Source organism: Vigna umbellata, chromosome 1 (genome assembly GCF_029865625.1).
Source record: "Vigna umbellata cultivar VRB3 chromosome 1, Vumbellata_1.0, whole genome shotgun sequence".
Lineage (NCBI taxonomy): Eukaryota > Viridiplantae > Streptophyta > Magnoliopsida > Fabales > Fabaceae > Vigna > Vigna umbellata.
In genome coordinates, this window is record NC_142165.1 from 50,486,423 (window position 1) to 50,506,966 (window position 20,544).

General features: G+C 32.8%; 3 protein-coding genes across 4 annotated transcripts; all 3 read right to left on the reverse strand.

Annotated features, from left to right (window-relative positions):
- Nucleotides 1–218: 218 nt before the first annotated feature.
- Nucleotides 219–3,510, reverse strand: LOC124828736 (Mitochondrial substrate carrier family protein). Its single transcript, XM_047302106.2, has 6 exons — nt 3,233–3,510; nt 2,984–3,067; nt 2,647–2,708; nt 2,097–2,458; nt 696–910; nt 219–609 (listed from the first exon to the last, which is right to left on the reverse strand). Exons 1-6 carry the CDS (start codon nt 3,356–3,358, stop codon nt 553–555), a joined length of 906 nt encoding a protein of 301 aa, XP_047158062.2. The 5' UTR covers nt 3,359–3,510; the 3' UTR covers nt 219–552.
- A 4,943-nt stretch (nt 3,511–8,453) lies between these two features.
- On the reverse strand, nt 8,454–11,525 carry MRL7 (polyadenylate-binding protein 2-binding protein). Its single transcript, XM_047302109.2, has 5 exons — nt 11,338–11,525; nt 10,275–11,164; nt 9,319–9,403; nt 8,980–9,091; nt 8,454–8,850 (listed from the first exon to the last, which is right to left on the reverse strand). The coding sequence occupies exons 2-5, from the start codon at nt 11,084–11,086 to the stop codon at nt 8,747–8,749; spliced, it is 1,113 nt and encodes a 370-aa protein (XP_047158065.1). The 5' UTR covers nt 11,087–11,164; nt 11,338–11,525; the 3' UTR covers nt 8,454–8,746.
- A 1,112-nt stretch (nt 11,526–12,637) lies between these two features.
- LOC124828739 (putative CoA ligase CCL12) lies at nt 12,638–20,393 on the reverse strand. Of its 2 annotated transcripts, XM_088103626.1 has the most exons (14): nt 19,849–20,386; nt 19,647–19,776; nt 19,305–19,564; nt 18,836–19,037; nt 17,929–17,969; nt 16,729–16,863; nt 16,487–16,560; nt 16,184–16,404; nt 15,214–15,308; nt 14,927–15,143; nt 14,582–14,707; nt 14,049–14,147; nt 13,212–13,418; nt 12,638–13,085 (listed from the first exon to the last, which is right to left on the reverse strand). In XM_088103626.1, exons 1-14 carry the CDS (start codon nt 20,133–20,135, stop codon nt 12,972–12,974), a joined length of 2,208 nt encoding a protein of 735 aa, XP_087959752.1. In that variant the 5' UTR covers nt 20,136–20,386; the 3' UTR covers nt 12,638–12,971. The 2 variants fall into 2 exon arrangements, 1 of the variants encoding a protein (XP_087959752.1); XR_015783311.1 differs by lacking the exon at nt 12,638–13,085 and having other exon boundaries at nt 13,279–13,418; nt 14,582–14,703; nt 19,849–20,393.
- Between the last annotated feature and the right edge of the window lie 151 nt (nt 20,394–20,544).

A 20,544-nucleotide genomic window follows, 5' to 3' on the forward strand; every position in this document is an offset into this window, starting at 1 on the left:
AGATATATTCAATAATTTTACCTTCACCAAAACTAAATGTTATAAAGAAACCCACATTTGTTATACTTCCACTTTAATTTTCAATGCATTTTCAAAATTGGGTTGAATTTTTTTTAAAAAAAATATTATTTATTGATTGCTTAGCCAGTAATTATGGCAAACAAGGCTAAAAACTTGGATGAGATTACAAAACTAAAAATAAAAATAAAAAATGTGGGTAAGAAAATAAAAATAGTTGCACAAGTTGAATGAAATTACAAAACTTCGATGAGAGGGTGTGTGAGATAGAGTGCTTATTCTAGGTTTAGATATCTCCACAAGTTTTTCTCAATGCTAAAAATGGAATTGTACTACTCTGCTCCAGCCGCATCCAATTCTATGATGTATCACTAATACAATGTTTTGTATGCAAATCCCTTGCTTCAGTCGCATCATTAATAAACTTAAAAAATGATCAGCTCTATTGGTGTTTAGCTGCCAAAAAGGGCTACAACACAGCCAACAAATTATTCAATGCTCAAAGCTTGAATTCAACACAAAATGCATCAAGAACTACAACCCGTAGCCTTTCTGCAATTTCTGAATCTGGTTCAGGAAGATCCATGTCATCTGCATAACCAGTTAATACAATCATATATCACAAACATATCAAGTAAACCATAGTAAACGTGACATGTGACAGAAGAGAACATTACCATGACATGAGGAGCAATCCTAATACAATAGACGGGGAATCCAGTGTAAAATTTGAAAGGTCCTCCAGCTTTGAAGGTTTTGGCAGCACAATCAAGAGATCCAGTGTATGGATATTTTCCATCAGCATCAGGTTGCATCTTCTGAATCTGGGTCTTCACATAGTCAAATGGCAAACTGCAAGCTGCTGCAAAGAATCCAGAAACGGAACTTGCACCTACAGATGAACAAATGTTAGTTGGCAACACTGAGAATAAAATCTTTGGCAGCTTTTTTAACCTATGTTTCAATATTTTACAACAGTAAAAACCAAGACTCCGAACTTGTATCAAAATTATAAATTCAATGCAGAAAGAAGAAACAAGTAAAATATGAGCTTGGGCATTGTGCAAGGGCGGTAACAAAAATGCAAGTGCCAGACAATTTGAATATGCATTCCCCCCTTTCCCAAGTATAAACATAAGAAATCATGGATACAGTATTCAATCCAGAATCATATTTAAATACACGCAAGTTGCAACATGAATGCACCTTAATGCATTAAAACAGGATGATACACCTCTAACCCATATATACATAAGGAAATATGGACTGAAAATGAATGAGCATTAAACCTTAAATCAAATCATAAATTGTGTTTAGTTTCAAAAGAGTGAATTACTTTGGTAACAACATACAGAAATGTAGCAATTGCACTCTTTTTTACTAGCATGAATAGCACAAACTTATAAAAAGTATGCACTGACATTGTCTTCTAAAGCATACTAGAAGCTGACAATAAAAATCCAAGAAGAGTTGTCAACAAATTTAGTTCCTAAATAATAGAAAACAGAACAAGGAAACATTAAGGGCACGTTATGAAAATTGTTTCAAAATCGTTTAGAAAAAACAGAAACAGCTGGGAAATGTTTTCTCATCCTATTTGTTATCTTCAAGTGGGTGCACAGGGGGGACAAACTTATAGACAACAGAAATGTGCTCACGAGACAATCGCTTTTAAGTGTGCTCCAGGGCAGTCAAATTTTAGATAGCAAAAACACTGCTACGGTAAATTAGCCGAGCCCCACCAACTACTGTATCTGTTGGCAACTTTTGGAATTTTAGCAAATCCATAATGCTAGTAGATTTGGAAGACGACTGGACTATTGTAAGGTTTGACTAAATCATTTTGTTAAGGAGTAAGTGGAAGAAAGGCATAGACTTTTGAAACATCAATAGAAAATCTTAAACAATCTGCACCATAATAAGTGGGACAAAATCTTTAGAAAGGTGTAATTTGACCTTTATATCATGTTTTACAAAGTACATTTAAGATTATTTGTCTCATATTCTATCATAAGATATCAAGCTAAAGCCAAAAATATCAAATAAAATTACATGACAATGGTAATATGGTTTCTTACCTAGCACAGTAGCAGCTTCACCAAGACCAACAGAATCTCTGAAGAATTCAACACTTTGATCATAGGATGCAAGCATTCCCATGTTCAATGCCATGGCTCTTACAACAGTAGGCCCGGCACCTTTCCAAAGCGCCAAAACCCCTTCATCAGCACCAATTCGATAGAGTGCCTGGAAAGCATTTGTGTAGTTACGGCGCTGAGCAGCCGGTAAAGTTGCATCAGCCTGCATCCGAATGAGTGCCAAATCTGCTGGACTACCCACAGTTGCTCCGATAGCACCAGCAGTCAGCCCACACAGAGCTTTCTGATACAGTGGCAGGGGCTTTCCCTCATTAGCCTCAATTGCTTTGCTTGTCAAGATTCTAAAAACCAACAAAGTCATTAAGTTAGACGCAAAGTATTTCCTTTGAAACCATAAAAAAGGCTACACACCTTTGAGCAATTAAAGCTACCATTGTATAAAAAATGCAAGGAATACAACAAAACCTCAACAACGAAATCGAAAAACTATTATTTTTTACTTTAGATCTTAAAGTCACAAACGACTCACTTAAACGATCCAAGACGAGCAGTGGTGTATGTAGCCTGCCTGAGTAATCCAGCAGATAGACCCTACATAAAGTGATTCGGTTTAGGCACCACTAGATAACAACACATATGCAAAAGCCACTTCCACTAGCAGATCTATAGCAGGTAACAAAAAAAGGGAAAGAAACACAAGAAACGACGCTTAGCCATACTAATATCAACAACACAAGCCTCCCACATTGGAATCATCATCCAAACACAAAGCCGAAATCATCCCACCAATCGAGTAAATATCCATAATTTGATAAAATGGAAAAACAACCTCTCAACAACAAGAACATGGGAACAAAATCAAAAACCTTATAAAAGGCAGCAACTCCCTCATTCTTGAGCATGTTGGAAGTGACCTGCCCAGCCGATCCTTGCCCCAGTTGAATCCTCACCTACACCACCAAACCCATCAAACCAATCAAAACCCGTAACACATAAAATGGGATCGTGAACAAAAGGCCACAGATCTGAATCAAACAACGAGAATCTGAGACACCCAGAAGACCATTCGGTAGAATCAAGTGCAAAAGAGCATAAAGGTGAAAGCTTGACGTCACCTTGATCATATCGATTGGCTGAATGACGCAGGTGGCGAGCATGCCGGCAGTACCGCCATTGACGAAAGGCTTGATGGTAGACCAGACGCCAGAAACAGGAGCCTTGGGCTTCTTCTCGTCTCCCATTGCTGTTAGGAAAAAAGGGGTTCAGCGAAGAAGATGAAAAGGGAGAACGAGAAAGAAGTGAGTGAGTGGTGCTCTGCGAGCTGAATGGTTAGGTATGGAGCGAGTCCAAGAGAGAGAAATCACACTGTTGAGTTGGCCAAATATTTATATATTCCAATTTGCAATTGCAAACTTCTTTCTTAGTATTTTTCCGCAACAAACGAGAGAACAACGTTTATGTGGTATTCGTTTCTTCTTCTTTTTCTTACGTTGTTAATACGTTATTGACCTTCCACTTCCCTCTAATTTACGAAACTAGTTTTCCATCAACGAATCGATGTTCCTTATTTGTTTCTTTTTTTCTATGGAGTAATAAATAAATAATATAACGCTTTTTACCTGTTAAAATTATATATTAAAATATCAATTAGGTTTTGTATGAGTATCCAAGGTGATACACAAAAGCAAGAGAAGGCACTAATGGCAATGGCGGATGACGCAGAGGAAATGGAGTAACCAAGGAACATAAGATACAAAAAATAACCCAAAAAGAAAGAAAAGAGAAAAGGTAAATCAATCATTTTAAAAAGGATAAATAATAACAAGAATTAAATTTTTTTTATTTTAAATAAAATAAAAAATTTTAACTTTTATTAATATCAAAGTAATTAAATATATATTCAATTTTTATTTTAATAATGATCATAAGTATTTAATAATGAAAATAAATAAATTTTTATATAATCATCATTAGATATCAAACACCTCTGAACCATTAATAGTTTATAGAAATTAAAACTTTTTATTAAAATGATAACTTTTTTATTATGTTAAGAATAAAATATATCAATATACATTTCTAAAAATAATTTCTTTTACAACTTAATATAACAATAATTATTTTTAAAACTTTAATGATTTTATGAATGGTTCCCTCAATCTAATACAAATTTTTATTAATTTTTCAAAATATAAAAAATTTATTTTTTTAAAAGCAGTTATATTTGATCTAAGTAAATATTAATCTTTAAAAAATTATATATTCTCAATTTATTCCTCAAAGAAAATAAAATGTATGGACCCTAACCTAGTAAGTGAAAAACATGATTTTTCTTTCTCCTATTGCCTCACTCGCCCGTCAAAATTTATTGTAAAGAAGAAACAAATTTGCAGCCTTTTTTCTCGTTTTTGATATTAGGGATTTAATATAAAAATAAAAACGGACATATTAAAAAAATCATCCATGTCTTATTTCCAGCAAATTCATTGATCAGATGTCAGTGTTAAAAAAAATTAATATTCTTTTAACATTAATTTCTGCAAATTATTTTCCAAAAAACTTAAAAAAGTAATTATGCCTTTTGAAAGACTAACTTTTACATATTGATTTTAAATAATTTTGTTGATTTTTCTACTAAGCGTACCAACTGGTGATTAAAAAAATAATACTTTTTTTTTATGACCAATTTCAACTTATTGTACCTCAAAAAGGCTAAGAAAATTATTATGTTGTTTTATAATGAATAGTTTAAAAATTATTATTTTAAATTGAGGAACTAAAAAATATTTAATCTAAGTATAATACTGTTTATTTGTACATTTAGATGTAACTATCAGTAAAGTCTAACCGTGATATAATAAAGAGAAAAGATATATGCATAACTTAATTTAAAGTCTATATTCAAACACTCTAAGTATAAGAATAAAAGAGAATCAAGTTTCTATTTGACAGATGATTTATTTATATATTTTTCAAAATTAAATTATTAGCGCATATCATTACTTTATCAAAACAAGGTTGTTAAGTATTTATTTGACAAATAATGCTCTGACCTATTATATTACATTTTTTTTTTCACAAAAACTAATTTACAATACCAAAATCGGTATACTAATAAGAGATAAAAATTAATATTTTTCACAATAAATTGAACCATAAATAATACTGTATATTCACACTTGTGTAAATACATAAGTTCCATAATAATAATAATAATAAATAAATAAAATATGCATAATTTTTAATAAATTGAACTAAATACATAAATAATATGATATATTCACACTTGTATAAATACACATTTATATAGAAGTATGATTCAATGGTGTTGAGTTTTGTTATAATATTAAAATTACAAAATGCATAAGATATGTTGTAGTATGTAATATAATAGAATGGAAAGAAATAATTTTAGGTCTTTTTCTTGCAATTTTATGCCAAAGTCTATGAATTTGTTAGAGTACCTCAAGATAGTCTCAAATATCATAATAGATATTATAGTTCAAAAGAGCTAAAATTTCTATTTATCTTCTTCAACCACTCGTATCTCAAACAATCATCAATAAAAATTTATAATGGAATAACAATATTGTCTTTGCATTATGAGAGACAAATGTTTATACTTTATAGGTTACTAGTCTCTTCACTTCTGTATATGCATGATTTTTTTTAAGTAGGGATGATAAAAAGGATCAGGTTCGATGGATTAGTTCGGTTAGTCGGTCCATCCTGACCATTCCGTCAATCCATTCATCATGTTCATCTCGTTAATCTGTTTATCATAGTAAGCTCGGTCAACCCATTCAATTTGTCAATCCCAAACATTTAGGTCAATACAGTCCGTTTATCCCGACCATCTAGTTAGCTCGTCCATCATGACCATCTAGTTAGCCCGTCCATCATTTCATCTCGTCCATCCCACCAGCTCATCCAACCTGGCCATCTCATCAACTTGTTCATTTTGTACATCTTGTCTATCTAGGCTAGTTTGGTCCAACTTAGTCATATACAGGTTGAAGAAAAAGAGAGAGCAGAAACAACAAATGACTAAAAAACCAAAAAAGTAGATAGGTGTCATGATATTAGATTGGGTATTTTTGGTAGTTTCCTAGGATATTGTTTTCGTAGATAGATATTAATTCTCAAAGTCAAAAGTTTTAGGTTGTTGTTTTATTACGTCTCAAGTGATTATAAATACATTTAACTTTTTAAGAAAATATTATAGTTGTATCATTGTTATTTATAACACTTTAGCTAAAGATGTTAGGGATGTTTAATGATTGTGATGTAATTCATCGTAATAAGTATTATATGATTCACGATACAAATAGTGTGATACAGTGTGATTCATCTTCCTATGTTTTGTGATTGAAATTGAATTATGCAATTGGGTCTTATTGTAAAGAGAATAGGAGAAAATGAACCATGTTAGTGAGAAGTGAGAAGATGAACCTAGGAGATGGAAGAAGATAAGATTAGAAGATGGACCCAGAAGAAGAAGATGAAACGAGAGAAGATGGACAAAAAATGAGAAGATAAATCAGGTGAAAAAGATGTAGAATATACGTCAACAATAAATCTATAGTAATATTTTAAAATGTAAAACACCTTTTCGTTTCTTTTTCTCTTTTTGTAGTGACAACTTTAATCTTTTCAAATTTTATTTTGTTCTTTTTTTAAAAAAATAATATTATCTTTTAAGAAAAAATTAACTATTATTTAAATTAATATATAAGTGTTATCAAATATTTTTTATGTAAAATTAATTATTTGATGTTTTTTAATTTTTCTTTATAAAACATTCTTAATATTATTTAAATCAGTATATATTTATTTTTTTATAATTTCTCATTATATTTTTTATGTAAAATTAATTATTATTTAAGGATTACATTTTCTACATTTATTCTTATTCTCTAAGTCTAGATTTTTAACAAAGTAGTTGGGTCATAGAGTCCAATCCAACCATTATAACATTGATCTAATATGTTCACCTTACAATCACTTTTTTTGAATTTGATTGTTATTATGTTATAGTTTTTAAATATTTATGAATCTTAATATTCATAGTTTGTATCACGGTTCAACTATCATGATGTGATCTTTGTTCCATCCTTTGGTTGTGAAATGGGGGTGGTTGCTTTCTTTGGAATATTGCAAAGAAATGGATTAGAAAGTGTGAAAAAGTGAGGAAGGACCATGGTAGCACTTTGAGGACATGTCCCTCTATACTCCATGGAGGTGGAATCCTTATCATTTGATTGTAATAAAACCTTAAATTCAACCTAATATTAGGATAATATCCCCATCCATTATATTAATTTTTATTAGCAATTATTGATTAAATATTGCCAATGTGGCTTCCCAATCTGCATGTGCTAAGTTTATTTAACTTTTATAATAACCACCTATAAAAAGACTTTTACAATAATCATGTGAAGAGCAATAGGGTAAGGATTAGAAGAGTAAAATAGGAATAAAAGAAGGGCATTTTAGAGAATTGAGAATGGAGATTCCAGGAATCCATTATGCAATGTTGGTGCTCCACACGAGGACGTGTGATTCTATGAGAGATGTCAACTTGTGGAAATGGTTGTTGCTGCAAAGGATATAAAATTTGTGGAAACTCTTCCTTTGGGTTTGTCCTTCAACGAAGATTATCACATCAAAGTTTTGTCTCCTTCACACTCTGTTTAATTGTGAAAAACTTTCTGTTTAATTAAGGACAACAAAAGCCGTTACCATGTTACAACTTTTTATTCATTTGTTTAAGGTTTAAAGAGAATGAAAAGCTATCTTATTCTAAAGACAATTCAGATTCAATCTTCGCTGCACAACAGTGTTTGGATCTCAATGGGCACCATAACAATACTTTTTTATGTTTGAATTTATATTTTTTAATGCCCATACTAATAATATTATTAACTAATTGAAAGCGAAAATTTTAGAGTTTGTTGCGAATGAATAGGAAGAGTAAAATAGGAAATAAAAAATCAAATTGTTTTCCGATTTTAACTTACTGTCTAAGACTAGTTTTTGACGAAAATTGGCGTAAAAGAAAGAGAATAATTTTGTATGTTTCTTTAAAAGCTGCTTAGAATAGAATCCAAGCAAATGAGGCACTCCTTGTTTGGTTGCTTTTTAAGCTTGGAAACCAAGAGGACAGAATGATTGTGACCACTGAGCAGGGCTGGCCTAGAGTTCAACATTCCTCGTGAATAACCATAAAATTCTTTCAATGAATTATGACCAACATAAAATTCTTTCATTTGTCCACCATGTACTTTAAAATTATATATATATTTTCTTAAATATTAGAACAAAAAAAATCATCTCTATCTCGCAAGGGTAGCAAAATACTAGATACTGTAAGAAGTGTCAACAAAAGTGAAATCTGAAAGAATTACACACACAACAAAACCCTACAAAAAAGATTCTAATGCAATTTGAACTCCGTAGCTAATGCGTAGAAGATTAAAGGATGATTATGTATGCTTACTGTTTTACATAAATTTTTAAATTTGGTTGTGCCCGATTGTTTTATTCTTCTATATTTTTGTACACACAGAGACAGTTGCTGCAATTTTTTTTTTCTTACCAAGACACATTCAGGCTGGCATTCGTGAAGATTAATGAAGATAAAACAAGGCCTTATCATCTATCCACGCAGGCTTCTTTGCATTGTAATAGAAAAATGCAATCATCTGAACCAGCTCATCTGCAGTTCTGAGCTCTGCAAAGGGACAAGTAACAGTGCATCATTGTAAAAGAACCTTGACAAAGAATGTGAATACCTTGGGTACCAACCAAACAAAACTCTGGTTCACAAAAAAAAAGTGAGGAGAGAGATCACTGGTCTCACCTTTCTCCCTATACACAACCCTGTTACCCCGTAAGAACAAAATTTGGGGGCATTCTTTAACTTTCAGAGCGGAAGCCAAATCTCTCTCGATATTGATATCTATCTTAACAGCCTGTATAAGGGAAATTCAATATGTTAAATAGTATTAAGAAAAAAATGAGGTCATCACTTGTAACTTTTGTACAGTGATAAATGGCAGAAAATATAATTCTATAAATCAAACAAGTCGATAGTCAGAAGGAAGATTTTAATTGATTAAAAGTAACATCATTATCTTTCATTTTATGCATGCCTAAAAGGATGAAAATGAAGTTTTAACGCGAAAGGAAAACACCATACCCGAGGAGGCAACTTATTTTTCGCTTTCCAGTATACCTTCACTGCTTTCTCCAGCTCTTTCAAGTTTTTCCAGTTGTCAGTTGCCCTGTGGATTAACAAACTCAAATGCTAATCTGAAGGCTACATTTAGCTATAAATAACTAACATTACCAACATATACATATCATTCATTATATATGGGGATGTGACATTTTCATATATTGAACATATATTGAAATTTTAACACAAAAAAGGAAATATTTAATTGAAATAATTGTAACAGAAAATTCTTTTCTAATAATTTTTGTTATAGATTCCCACACTTATGCGCGTTATCACGAGCTTCCATATAAACGACAGTTATCTTATGTGAAGAAATGACATGTTAAAAGAAGTAGGTATAGCAAACCATTTCCAAAAAAAAAAAAGAAAAAATCCTTTCAAAGAAGAATTTTCCTGAGAGACAAGATTACCAAAATTATAAACTAAGAATGGATACAACCAGTTTCTCACTTATGAAAGAAAGCTCATTTTTACTTTCACACTTGCAGACGAGGAGAAAAAAATCAAATGATATGATGAGAAGTTTTCTTTGGCCCCAATTCTAAAGCATTTGAAAAAAAGTATCCAAAGTTAACAAAGAAGCAATTTGCCCCATCCCATGTTCCCACATGCTTTCTTCTATGGGAAATAAAGGCGCTGAGCTCTAGTAGGTTTATCAGTACTTAAAATAAGAAGTTAGAGAAGGAACCTAACTTACGCAAGAAGTTTGATTCATTTTTCTCCCGTGTTCATTTTATTTTCTTGGAGGACTGCTAGTTGAGAGGTTTTAACCATTTCATTAAGCATCACCAGTTGTTCCATCCCTCTCTTGCATTAGGTATTAACATTTACCAGTAACTAATAGTACTATTATTCTTTAGTTCAGCAAATCCATGCAGAGTACCCAAAAGGAAACACAGAACGGTGAAAATTACCTGTTATAACGTTCAAAGACAAGGACAATTAACGGGCTGGGATGGAAAGCAAAACTCTCCCACTCCAAACAGTTAATTTCCTGCACCCAGTTGTCATCAATCTCCCCTTCCCAGTCTATTTGACACCCATCTTCTCCCACCACATTCTTAATTGGATGCTTCTCAAAATACTCAGAAGCTCTCACTCCCCACCCAACATCTGCATCCAATGGCCAGCTTTTACTTTCTTCCTCAATGACCATCTTTTTTCCTGTACCTTCACCACCATCTTCCTCTTTCTCATCATTGTCATCGTCACTATCAAAATTCTCATTTTCAGAATTGTCACCATCCCTCTCCTTCATTATATTCTCATAATTCTCCAAAGAATCCTCGTTTTGTTGCTGAATCGTTGCAAAAGTGCGCTCGAGCGTATCACGCACCATATCTTCCACTGCCACAGCTTCACTTCGGCGACCACGCCTTGGCTTCCTTGGAATCGTTGTGGGGAATGTGTCTGCAGAATTTTTAACATCATTGTCGGACACCACATCTTTAGGTTGTCCACTTCTGCTTCTTGCCTTAGGCCTTGCTCTTTGGTTCGAGCTAGATTCACTTTCGGGCTCAGACTCGGGTTTAGGATGAGACTTTGTACAACCAGAGCATGAAATAGACTTTACAATGCGGCGGTTAGATACAGGGGAGTAATGAGAAAAACTGTGAGTACCTTCCAACATAGGATTCTTAATACTAAGTGATGATAATGGATGCAAATTGGCATCACAAAAAGGTGAAAAGCGTCTAGGAGAGACAACAGTTTGAAGAAGCATCATTTTCCTGACTTGACAACGTTGTCAATGGAAATACATCTATCTATCTTGAATGAAGAGTCTTTCCCTGTTTAGCAAGTGCTACAAAGGAGAAAAGTGTCAGAATCATGGCGGAGAAAATAAACAGAGTAACATTAATTTGAAAGAAATGGTTGGATACTTTTATCAAATAGTTGGTGTTCAAGAGTCAAAACACACATGATAACCCAAAGTTCAAGTAAACCAAGCTGATGAGAACCACAAGCCTTACTTACTCTGGTTTGGGGTTCGAAACGTGGGAAAATGATTGAATTAAAGCTTCGAAATTGTGAGCAAGGGATATCTGAAACGAAGAAAGCTAGGTTTTTCTTTTATCTCGTCTTCACTCTGTCACTTCCCGCAAAACATTTGGTTCATGAACAGAGAAAATGAGGAAACGGCCCAAAAGCTACACATCAAGTAAAGATAAATTCAAATCGATTCAACATTAAGTACAATGTATAAATATAATTGATAAAAAGATAAACTATTGTTATTTTAAATTGTAAAAGCGATCTAGAAATGGAACAATTTTGTTTTTAAATCTGAAAAAAAAATTAAGATAATATAAATTATTAATTTGATTTTTTGCGTTGCAAAATTATATGTTTAAGTAATTTCAACATTTAAGTTTCAATACATAATATGCCACATTCGATTTATCGTGATATTGTTAATTTTGGATCAATCTTACAATTTTAATATCAAAAAAGTTCTTTTAATAGTAACTATTGTTAATAATATTCTATGTATTTTTTAAAAATAATAAAATCTTTTTATATAATTAAATATTTCCTTAGTTACTTTTTTAACGTTTCTCTCTATTCTTCGGATTTTTAAAATAAATCATGATTTTCTATTCAACTAAATATGAAGAAAATAATACAAATTTTTGCAATTAATCCAAATATAAGGTTTTAAATTGTTTGGATTGAGAATAAGTTTTGAACTATAAAATCATTCACGTTAGATCTCACTAGAAAATTAATTCAATCTTACATTTACAAAAAAAAATGCAAATATGAAATAGTATCGAAATATAAATACGAATGAATTTAAGACAATATGATTATTACTAATTAAATTGTAATTAGATTCTTGTTAATAAAAAATTCATCTTAAATTCTATAAATATAAATTTAAATTAAAGAAATAAAGATTTTACATTTAATACGCATTGAGCTATGGAATTTTTAATGAATTTGACATTAGAGTACTTTCTTTAGAGTACTTTCTTTACGTAACCTTTTGACATAACATAGGAATGACAAAGATGAACATTTTGACCGTTAGTAACTAAATATGACAGTAAACATAGCACACCCAAAACATATGGCTTTAACATTAACATGTCAGTCACTATAAATGTTCTATCCTGTAAACTTGAACTAGATTCATTTTCTAATTATTAAAATAGATATTTTATAGTTACACAAAATTTTAATATCTTTATCTATTATAATTACCTAGTTTGTCAGTAACATATTTCTTCAATTATTCTATTAAAACTGTATGTATCCTTTAAAAGCATGCATCTGAAAAATCAATGTAGAAATATTGCATAATGTAAGATAATGAAAATTATTTCATGATGGTAAAATCATGTATCTTAATGAGAGACTTTATTTTATCATATGAAGGTGAATTGCGTACACAGCATTGAATGGTTGTAATTAACTACCATATTTACTTATTGAATGGTTGTATAAAATATCTATATTCATATACCTTGTATATTTTCACCAACCACAGGTACTTATTTTCTTAGTCTACGCTGTACTAAAGTGATTTTTTCTTCATGCTTCCAATTCCGAGGATTGTCCATGATGAAGGTTGGTGTCTGTTCTGGTCTTGTGAGAAAATTGATTCACTAAAGTCTGCTCTGAACTGATAGCTCATGCTTCATTTGATCCCTCAGTACTCTCCTCAGAATCTTGTTGGAAGATGTTCGAGGAAACTCTGGCACAATTTTAACGAGAGTTACCTGTAATGTAATGAAAAAGTTTGTGTATGCTAAATCAGTTAACTTTATGACCCCAATTCAGGCTAGTTTTCAGATTACTAAACCACAATCAATTCACAATTGTTTGTAACCAACAAGGTGTCAGACCTTAAACAAAGGATTAAGGTTGCTTTGAATAGCTTTAGTGAATTTCATCTTCAGAGTTTCTGCAGTGGAATTGTATCCTTTCTTTAAAACAACAAATATAACAAGCTGTTCTGGGCCTCCATTTATAGTTGCCACACCTACTGCAGCTGTCTCCAAAATGCATTCATCAGCCCCATCACAGACACGCTCAATTTCTACAGAACTTGTCTGCATGTAAATTTCAAGTTAAAAGAACAGTGACTCCAAGAATAGAAAATGGCAATAATCATGCAAGTTTAAGAATTTGATATATCTATATTCCAGAGAGAGTGTCACATTCTAACTAAGTAATGCAGATCGTGCACATCAAAACTATGATAATATCAATTTAGAATATATATATATATATATATTCATTTCTTAATAGGATATTAGACTATGGTTTAATGCCTATCCTAGCGAAATTTGGATGTTTGTTAAATCTATTGTTCTCCTCTCTAGCTATCGGATTATTGTCAAATTTTCTTTTCTTTACAAAATGTTTTATATTTGCTGGAATGGATTATTGAGTTCTATGGATTGTAGTACATTATCAAGGGTAACAGATTTATGGTTTATCACTTTTTGTTTCTTTTTATTGTTTTGTTGCATCCTTTCGCAAATGGAAAGTTTATCAGATATCACACTTCCAGAAATGAAAAATGCTCTTTTGTTTCGTACACTCTTCCATTTTTTTCTTAGGTTTTACGAGATGTATTCTTCTATTGCTTCCCTGGTTGATATCTGTGACTACTATCAGATCAGAATCTTTGAAATTGCTGATTAATTTCTAATTCAGCTTTCTCCATGTAACAGTACCTTTATTCCACCAAGATTCATGGTGTCATCAGCCCTCCCTTGTACAACAATATATCCATCAACTGTTCTCCTGATTATATCTCCATGTCTCCTAAGAACCTGTTAATAAATTTACAACGATATCTCCATCAATATCATAAAAATAAAACAAGATAGTTAAAATTACAAATATAGTTTATTCTATTATTATGTAGTTCACAACAAAAGGGGTTATTTGAAAATGCTTAATGGGGGTTTACTGATCTACAATATTTTTGGACACCAAAAGCTTTCATGGGCCTTTGGCTACCAACTATAGAACATCCGAAATACATAATTCAAGATATTTCTATATTTTCACTCTTCACTAGTTTTTATTTGCGGATAAGAGAAAAAATGGTATACGATGAAATTCTTCACGCATGAAATACCTTGTTGAGAAGTAGATATTAAGTCTAATTCAACCTCAAAACCTATTTGTAAAATAAAATTTACACCTACTTATATACTTTAAATTGACATTATCTCTAATTGATATGATACTTTCAACATACCTTTCCTTTATAAATGGGCATTCCCTTAAAGTAAACCTTCTCATGATCAGCATTAAGAATTCTGTCAGATGCTCCCAGAGAGAGGGGAAATAAGCCCACTTCCCCAACACAAGCAACATCATCTGGCTATCATATTAGTCAAAGAGATCAAATATTAGAAAGCCGAAAATATAATTTGTCTAAGCCATAGACAGGTTTGCTATTATGTTTGGACATCTGCTAGTGAAAATGCAATCAGCCTAATTGAGAGAAATATAGAATTTCAAAAGAATTGAAGAGAAAAATGTGCAGACAACAAAGTTTCACCCAGATATGGAACTTAAACAATCCAGTAAATTTTCTTACATATGGAACTCCATTTTCGTCAAAAATGACAAAACCAGTTGTCATTGATGCTGTGCTAAATGCTCCAAAAGCTTGAGGTTGGAGGGGACTTCCTGCAATATAGCTAGACGCAAGTTCAGTGCCTCCACACAATTCAACAATTGGGCTGTAATAAGCTTTTGAAGAAAGCCATAGATCATCATCAACATTTGATGTTTCTCCAGTGGAGCAAAATGTTCTGCACAGAACCATAGTTCAGTTCATTTTTCTTAGTAAAACTTGATTATTACACTAGTAAGAGATATTACTTTATCTTTGTCCAATCCAAGCCCTCCATACAGTTTGTATTCTTCCAAGTTTTTACTAAGCTTGGAACGGTTCCCAAAATGGTAACACCTGCATCCTGGACGATTGTAGTTTAATAAATAAGGCTGTTCTTTGACGTAATATATCACATTCTATTGAAGCAGAATACAATGCAGAATCTACCGTTGCAATTATGATGACACTTTCACTTTCATTGTTGTACTATTATTTGACCTAAGCCATGTTCTGATTTTATCCAACTCCGTTTTTTAGTTGAGCTAAATTCTAACAGTGAGAATCGTTCCATCTGAAAAAAGGTAATTTCCTTTCTTTACTTAATTAGTATAGATTTCACCTAGCACTCAATCAGATCCATTTGTTAGTTGATTCACTGTAAAAGATGCTAGTAACATAGGTTGCTTCCCACTTGTACCTTGACACAGGGCGGAACCATGAGGAAGGATGACAACTTTGTTTACTGTCACAACCTTTAAAGTTATTAAAATAATAAGGGTTAAATACATTTTTAGTCCCTAAATTTTAACAAAATTAGAATTCGTCTTTATCCAAAACTTTGATACGTTTTTATTCTCAAACTTTAAAAATAAATGGATATAGTCATTTTAATCCAATTAGGTTAATTGTTTTTACATGTCAAACGCATTTCATGCTAGAACGAGTTGTTTACACTGTTTGACACTTTCCCGCTTCATTGTCAGCTGGAAAACGAGAATATTAGCTGGAAAACGGATTTGACATGTAACATTTTTTTAACATAATGGAGTGAAAAAGACTGTCTTCTTATTTCTAAAGTTTAGGAACTAAAATGTATCAAAGTATCGAACAAGAACGAATTCAAATTTTGTGTCAAAGTTTAGGAACTAAAAACATATTTAATCCAAATATAATTACTACTATAAAAAATGTTAAATTAAACTTTATAAGATAAAAGGTTTGATTTGGGGGATTTACCTGAACAAATTTTCCAAAATTACGGCCTTGAGGAGATCCATGGTACAAAGCCAAAGTTGCACCAAGTAGAAAACATTGATACAATACTGTTGGTCCCATAACCCATCCTAAATTTGTAGGCCAACAGTAGACATCTCCAGCTTGAACATCAATGGCAGCCCATCCATCAGCAGCACTTCGTATTGGTGCAAGTTGAGTCCAAGGAATAGCTTTTGGGTCCCCTGATGAAAGTCAAAATACAACCACAAAATTACTATAACGGTAGTACTATCTATCTGATACACTCTAAGGGAGGATCTTCACCCGTGGTTCCAGAAGAGAATAGTATATTAGTGACAGAATCAACTGATTGATAGCTTGGAGAATAATAATCTGACCTGCCAAGAGTTAAATGTTAAGGTTAGACAAAGCTCATGAAAAAAAGAAAATGCATCTTCTCCATCTCTCTTTCTCACTCTCCTTTAGAAGTGATAATTTTGGTTAAAAGAATGATCATTTGCTTAGATTCTGATATTGTTCAATGAACAAATTGAAGTTTGGATTACCTGGAGTTCTGAGTCTGATTTGCATAAGAGATAAAACCTTTCCATGATAAATCTTGTTCTCTTAATTGAACTCCTACATCATCACCCAGCACAGGTAGCACAATAACTTTACATGCAGCTGCCTCAATGACCCGACTGCATGAGGAAATATCAGAATGAGGTTTCCAGTGGTTTGTCCTTAAAGAACTGCCATAAATCTATTTAACAGACATTCAAACTAGAACACTGCCTACAAGGTTAGGACAGCAAGGTAAACTGAGAAGGATCATTGGAATCAGTATAAGTCAGAAAATAAGCATGTAGAATGCAAACTTTGCGGCCCCAAGAGCAGCAGTAATACTTTCATTTCTAAACATTTTTTAACATAGTGAGGAAATTATTTATTTTTAAAATGCTGGTCGATAAAATTATATTCCATATGTTAATACGAACTAAGTGAAGGGAGATTTGACTTCTATCTTTGGCACATTTCACTCTAGTGAGCTAACTAATTTTGTTACCAATAAAGAGGTCCTTTAGATATAATTTAGTGATTTAAACTAGCACCAGGACAACAACAACTATCAGAGAACATGTTGCAACATGTTGAACTAATTCAAGAAGGATTTGGAAGATATTAGATGTAATACTACAGATTCACCAAGAACGGAAGGAGTAAAAAGTATTTATGTGATAAAATCTTGAGTTAGCATTTGCTGAATAGGAGATGTGAAGAAGAATTATTAAAACTTAGACTCATTTGAATTTTGCCTTTATAAATGAAAAAGAAATTCATTGGGGAAACCATTCATTTCTGATACTACTTGTGGCAATGACATACACCAAAAAATAAGTGAAGAAGAAATGAGAAAAAGAAAACAGGGTTCTGAAAACACATATAGATACCAGTTTACTGAGTTCTATTATGCAAGTCTGCAATAATTGGAGTGATCTAGCAGTCATTGTAGTCATGTCTTCTGTCATTCATATTCTTGCTGAAATATGGATTAGTAGAAATAGTCTAATTTGTTAGCATGAAATTATCCTATCATCATGTGAAGAACAAATTTTTTTCTGATTGGAATCCCAAAGTTTTATCTCCACAGGTTATATGTTATCAACTATTAAAGAATTTAAGCTTTGAAATCATTTACTATTGCTTTAAGACCAAGGAAAGAACCCATGATTGAAGCTATCGGTATAATGACAACATGTATTTACCTGTATAAAGGGAATTTCCTGCCACCTCTGGCGATGAAATCCTGAGAACAAAATAAAGTTGAGTAACAATGTTAATATGTTACAAATAATGGGAATTCAACCAGAGATTGTAAAAAATGAAATAAGAAACACAACATTACAGGAAATAGGCTAGAACATCAACGGACTAGCTTCCTCCAAGTTTCACTCTTTCCACTGAACTCTATCCTGCTTTTAACAGACTTCATACCTTCTTCAATGCTCCCTCTTCCTCTCCCCTTTGCCAGTTTCCTAGCACTAACAGGTTAATAAAAATCCCCCATGCATATACACTTTTCTCTCACTTCTCTTTTTCATATCAATTGTTAAGCCATTACCTTTCCCTTTAATTTATCCTTGTTCACATAGGCTGTAGTGATAGGTATCTATCAAAAGTTGATTGTATGAGTGCTTGTATCTTATCCAATCCAATGCCTATAAATTCAAAGCTTCTGATATATGCAAATTATTAGCCTTCGATTTGTTTGGTGTATGGAAACTTCAGCAATTTATTATTCAAGAACAGTCTCGATTTATAAAAGAATATGTAATACTTGTTGAATATCGGTTACTCAACGAAAAATTCAATATAAGATTTTAACAACACAGATGCATTTTCTAAAGATAATATTTACGTGCAGTTCCAGGCATTAACAAATTTGGTTTGAAAATTTGAAGCCTTCAAGAAATGACTAATAATAGCAGGTTAAGCTTCCAAGGGGACTCGAAAGGACAGCTTTTATTCTCTAACATATAAAGATTTGGTAATGTTACCATTGCCTCACTCATTCTAATTTGCACAAATCCGTAAGTGAGAAAGAATAGAGACAATTCCAAATATTGAATACTCTCATTTCAATCAACAGTAACTTTATAATTGAAACATCACCTGTGTGAAGATACCCTTTGCTTTGGAAACACGAAGGCGAGTTGCAATCTCTTTTGGTGCAAAACTATCAGCTATTGAGACTACAGCGCATCCTGCTAGGACAATGGCTAAATAGATTATTACGGCATTTGCTGTCATTTGCATGTCAATTGCTATTGCATCTCCCTTTGAGAATGTGGCATCTATTGCTTTAGCTACCATCCTGGAAATAAACGGCAAAGACATGAAAAAAAAATATATTACTTTAATTCTAAATACTAAGATGAGAAGAAGCAAAGACAAAGAAAAGTCAGATTAAAGTAGAAAAAGAGTGGAAACAAAGAATACCAAATGCACACTCACACAAACTTTCCTGGTGCAACTGAAAAATAGCGATTGAACTAAAATCTAAGAAGTCAAGAAATCAGACTCCCTATATTGAATAACACAACTTGGTCCAAAAGCAAGAGTGTGAGCCGAAAAGGCTTACATTACTTGTTGTCGGAGTTGTTTAAGCGTGATACGGTTAACCTTGGAATCTTGAAAAGCTTCATCTCTCCAAACGATGGCTAAACTGTCATCTGGTTTGTAGGGATGAGAACTGGGTTGCAGGCAGCAATCAGCAATGTTGAGGACAGAACCGGGAAGCCAGGTGCCTCCATGTCTAGAAGGGTCAGAAGTATCTAAAATACACTTGGGAGGTTCAACAAAGGAGAGAGAAAGCTCCTTGAGAAGAAGGGACCAGTAGAGCTGCATTGACAATGAGAATTAAGAAAGAAAGAAAAGAAGAGATGTTATGTGTGAATAGAAAAAGAGGTGTTGGGTTGTTTGCCTGAGGGTGTTGAACAGAAAAGTTGTGAAAGAGGCGATAACTGGAAATAGGGTCTTTGTAGGAAGGTCCCAAAAGTTGAGGGGCGTGAGTTTCCATGAAACGGCCAAGGTTGGTGCGTTTGGAGTTGTCCCTGAAAAGAAGAAGAGAAGTGAGTGGAGATTGTAGTGTGATAAGAGTGATAGATAAGAAGAGAAAGACTTACAGGGAAGGAAACCAATAGAGTGGGAGGGAAGCATGTTGAGTGTGGAAGGCAGAGTGATAAACAGAGTGATAGAGAAGATGATGCAATGAGTGTGGAAAGGATGGTTTCAGCAGTTTTCGAGTCACAATGTGGCGCCATATGAGTGAGGGTTGGTTGTCGTTGTCGGTGTCGGAGAGACACTGAGACAGAATATCCCTCAAAAGACGGTAGAGTTGATTGGCTTCTGCTACTGTCAACCCTGCATTCAGCAAGTCTTCCACTTCCAATTCCCTCACAGTCTTCACCATCTCTGTTTCAAAAGTGGAAGTTGAATGAAAAGTTGCAGAGGGGTTGTTGAGTTCTTGAGGTTGAGGTGATCCAAGTGGATCATGCGGTATCTTCACACCACCAAACACTTCAAACTCTGTATTATTAAGCTTCCACCACCTTCACAGCATCTCCCTGAGAAAGCTTTTCTTTTTTTCTGGTGATTGGCGGTGATGAATGGTGATGTTTTTGTGGGAGAAAAATTAAAATTGGGATGAGGCACCAACTTTACTTAACCACGTGATCTGTTTATTATACCTACCACAGAGTGAGTTAACGTGTAGATGTACTCGTGCTAGGTAAATATGTAAGTACAGAATTATTAATTAAACTGATTTACTCAATATATATTATAAATATTAAAATTACATAACTAACATATAATACATA

Bases quoted from the DNA above. Each gene is read 5' to 3' on its own strand.
- LOC124828736 (XM_047302106.2), bottom strand. From the start codon at position 3,358: ATGGGAGACGAGAAGAAGCCCAAGGCTCCTGTTTCTGGCGTCTGGTCT. The intron at 3,068-3,232 runs GTGACGTCAAGC...TTGGTGGTGTAG, and splicing joins AGCCAATCGATATGATCAAG to GTGAGGATTCAACTGGGGCA. The intron at 911-2,096 runs GTAAGAAACCAT...GTTCATCTGTAG, and splicing joins TGAAGCTGCTACTGTGCTAG to GTGCAAGTTCCGTTTCTGGA.
- MRL7 (XM_047302109.2), bottom strand. From the start codon at position 11,086: ATGATGCTTCTTCAAACTGTTGTCTCTCCTAGACGCTTTTCACCTTTT. The intron at 9,092-9,318 runs GTATGGTGTTTT...TCCCTTATACAG, and splicing joins AAAATAAGTTGCCTCCTCGG to GCTGTTAAGATAGATATCAA. The intron at 8,851-8,979 runs GTGAGACCAGTG...GTCCCTTTGCAG, and splicing joins GGTTGTGTATAGGGAGAAAG to AGCTCAGAACTGCAGATGAG.
- LOC124828739 (XM_088103626.1), bottom strand. From the start codon at position 20,135: ATGGTGAAGACTGTGAGGGAATTGGAAGTGGAAGACTTGCTGAATGCA. The intron at 14,708-14,926 runs GTAAGAAAATTT...CTAATATGATAG, and splicing joins ACGAAAATGGAGTTCCATAT to CCAGATGATGTTGCTTGTGT. The intron at 13,086-13,211 runs GTCTGACACCTT...ATTACATTACAG, and splicing joins ACCTTAATCCTTTGTTTAAG to GTAACTCTCGTTAAAATTGT.